A 2,926-nucleotide genomic window follows, 5' to 3' on the forward strand; every position below is an offset into this window, starting at 1 on the left:
GAAGCGTTTGAGAGAGGCGGGGCATAGAGGACCTACAATAATGTACAGTATTTGAAAAATAATGTGTTTTTTGAACATTAAAGCATGTCAGCATATTCTGTTACACCAAATACACAAAATAATGATCTTTAAAAAAGCATCATATGACCCCTTTAAGTTTACAAAAGACTACACTTAAGTGGCCTTTTATTTCATTAATACTGTATCTGCAAGCACAGTTGTAATTTTTTTTTAAATATACTTTAAGATTTGAAGTACACTACAAGTGCACTTCAAACACAATTAAGTATCTGTCGTGTCATCACTCAAAAATTACACAGAAGTTCCAGTTAAAAAAATGCAGGTGAACACTTTGTATTGTGGATGTCTGCTGTATTTTAAGTCTTGCATTAAACATTGTTATTTGGCTGGTGTTTTGACAGTGCGCTGCACCTTTAGTAACTCATTGAGGTCAGACACTTCTAGGAGCGTGAGGCTGGCGATGTCATTGACCAGCTGTTGGATTTTGGGAGAGTACTGCTTGGGTGCCCCATCAAAAGGAGGTGCTGTAATGGCATCAGACGGACTGACAGGGCTGGTCTTGAGTGTTCGCAGGGCACACAGTGCTGCCGTCTGTAGGTTGTGTCTGTGAAATGAGTCCATTCAAACAACAATAATGAGCACATAAAACAGCAACAAACACCATACAGTGCATCTATTCTCTATCTCTGTTATCAGAATTATTTCTGAAGGATCATGTGACACTGACGACTGGAGTAATGATGCTGAAAATTCAGCTTTGCATCACAGGAATAAATTACATTTTAAAATATATTTATATAGAAAAGTGTCATTTTAAATTGTAATAATATTTCACATTATTACTGTTTTTACTGTATTTTTCATCGATTAAAAGCAGCCTAGGTGTACATAAACAGTAAAATAAATAAATCAATAAACATCTTACCAACCCCACACCTTTGAACGGTAGTGTAGGCCTATATTATATAATTTAGCCTACATTTTTTGATTGAACACACAACTTCGGTTTTCAAATTTCTTTTATGATTCAGTACATACAGTATAAAACAAGCGTCCATCGAAAATCAACAACTAGAGTCTAAAGTCTAAACGTCTGAGATCACTAGTGAAAATAAATCCATTTTTCATTTTTTTGTTACACAATATACGGTCAGCATAACGATTTGAATGAAACGCTCCACATAAACCTAATGATCATGTTTCTCCAGATCCAAAAAGCATCTCAAGCTTCAATTTAAGAAAGAACATCTGTGGCATTTTGCAGCAAATCATTAGTTATAACTGTAAGGTTATCAGTGATATCACCTTACAACTAGTAACACTAAGGTTTCTTAACTTAAGGAGGTTAGCGTAACCTCTGCTGACCTTTAGTACAAAGGAGTTCACATGGTCAATGTCACAAATGTATTTCCATTTAATTAGTGCCTCAATAATACATACAATTAAATGCTTATGAATTTTACATCACAGCTTCTTAATTTCAACCATTTAAAAATAGTTTCCAGGTGTTAACAAGAAAACAAACCCCAGATTTTCAATTGTGGTCTCAGGCTGCATGTCAGCACACCACTCTTTAGATATCGGCTGACCACCATTAGAAATATATACAGGAAATCATACATTTATGATTCATTAACAGAAGTCACGTGACCTTCTATACCGGTACACGGTCATTCATGTTTAGTCACATTAGCTATCATATCAAGTAAACACTCAACAGTACATGAACTATGCTATTGCATACACAGTCCCTCATTTCTGCAGTTCAGAGATTCCGATCTGCTGCAGGATAAAGACGCTTATCTGAGCACTTTAGATCGTAATAATATCAGTATGCCCGTTTCATTGACAGCGGCACTGCTGACACCTCCAAGTATGCCAAACATTCAGTGTACATTCTCTGTCCTTGAGACGCAGGGGCTTTTATCAGGCTCTTACCGGTGTGTGTTTGCAGCGGCCCGCAGCGCGATCCGGACGCAGTATCTGCCGCAGAACATCATGACCCGAGTGCACGACTAACCGGTTTAGTGAACGCGACAGGACGAGCAGCCTGTTTCCGAAAGCACAACTCTCTCAGCGTGTGACTGACTGTCAGACCTCCTCTAGCAGAAGCACATGGCGTCCTCCACTGGCTCTTCCTGACCTACCCACAATGCATTGCGCCGGAGGGACAAAGCTTTATTTAAAATCCTCCTGTGTCACGGTCTTTTACGAAACAAATTGTTCTTAAATAATTGTCTTAATTTAAGGATAGATCGTCTCAGAAGACAATGGGCAAAAAAGGAGAAAGAAAAAGTGCAGAACCTACACATGGGTTTTTAATATAAAAGTCTCTAAACTGAGACACATTACATAAATTACATAAAAGTCTCTAAAACAAATCCTACAAATACTTAGTTAAAATTAGTAGGCCATGTATGAAATAATGCCACTGACAGAAATTCGAAACTCGCTATAATTAATAATAGCTACAGGGTAACGCAGGTTATTCTTCTAGAGACGGCTCTCTGTTTAAACATATTTAAAATGTTAGATTTCATGATTAAGAATAAATAAAATTAATTAATATAAATCACTGTTCGTTATGATGTTTTTATGCCTAAGTTGCACTCGTTAATTTCTTGAAACGCATGCACGAAGGAAGTCCCCAGATTTTTACAAGGCTTGTATAGTTGAACTCAAATGATCTATCTATCTATCTATCTATCTATCTATCTATCTATCTATCTATCTATCTATCTATCTATCTATCTATCTATCTGTGTCTGTCTGTCTGTCTATCTATCTATCTATCTATCTATCTATCTATATGTGTCTGTCTGTCTGTCTGTCTGTCTATCTGTGTTTGTCTGTCTGTCTGTCTATCTATCTATCTGTGTCTGTCTGTCTGTCTGTCTGTCTGTCT

General features: G+C 36.9%; 1 protein-coding gene across 2 annotated transcripts in view; it reads right to left on the bottom strand.

Annotated features, from left to right (window-relative positions):
• Positions 1 to 2,196, bottom strand: part of LOC107673776 (39S ribosomal protein L12, mitochondrial-like) — a 7,919-nt gene extending 5,723 nt beyond the window's left edge. For both annotated transcript variants that reach the window (XM_016467556.1, XM_016467555.1), the window contains exons 1-2: positions 1,960 to 2,196; positions 433 to 625 (exon numbers count right to left, since the gene is read on the bottom strand). In XM_016467556.1, the coding sequence (XP_016323042.1) occupies positions 433 to 625; positions 1,960 to 2,021 (255 nt within the window). In that variant the 5' untranslated portion in view covers positions 2,022 to 2,196. The remainder of the gene's footprint in view (positions 1 to 432; positions 626 to 1,959) is intronic.
• Between the last annotated feature and the right edge of the window lie 730 nt (positions 2,197 to 2,926).

Source organism: Sinocyclocheilus anshuiensis, unplaced genomic scaffold (assembly GCF_001515605.1).
Source record: "Sinocyclocheilus anshuiensis isolate Anshui unplaced genomic scaffold, SAMN03320099.WGS_v1.1 scaffold933, whole genome shotgun sequence".
Taxonomy (NCBI): Eukaryota; Metazoa; Chordata; class Actinopteri; order Cypriniformes; family Cyprinidae; genus Sinocyclocheilus; species Sinocyclocheilus anshuiensis.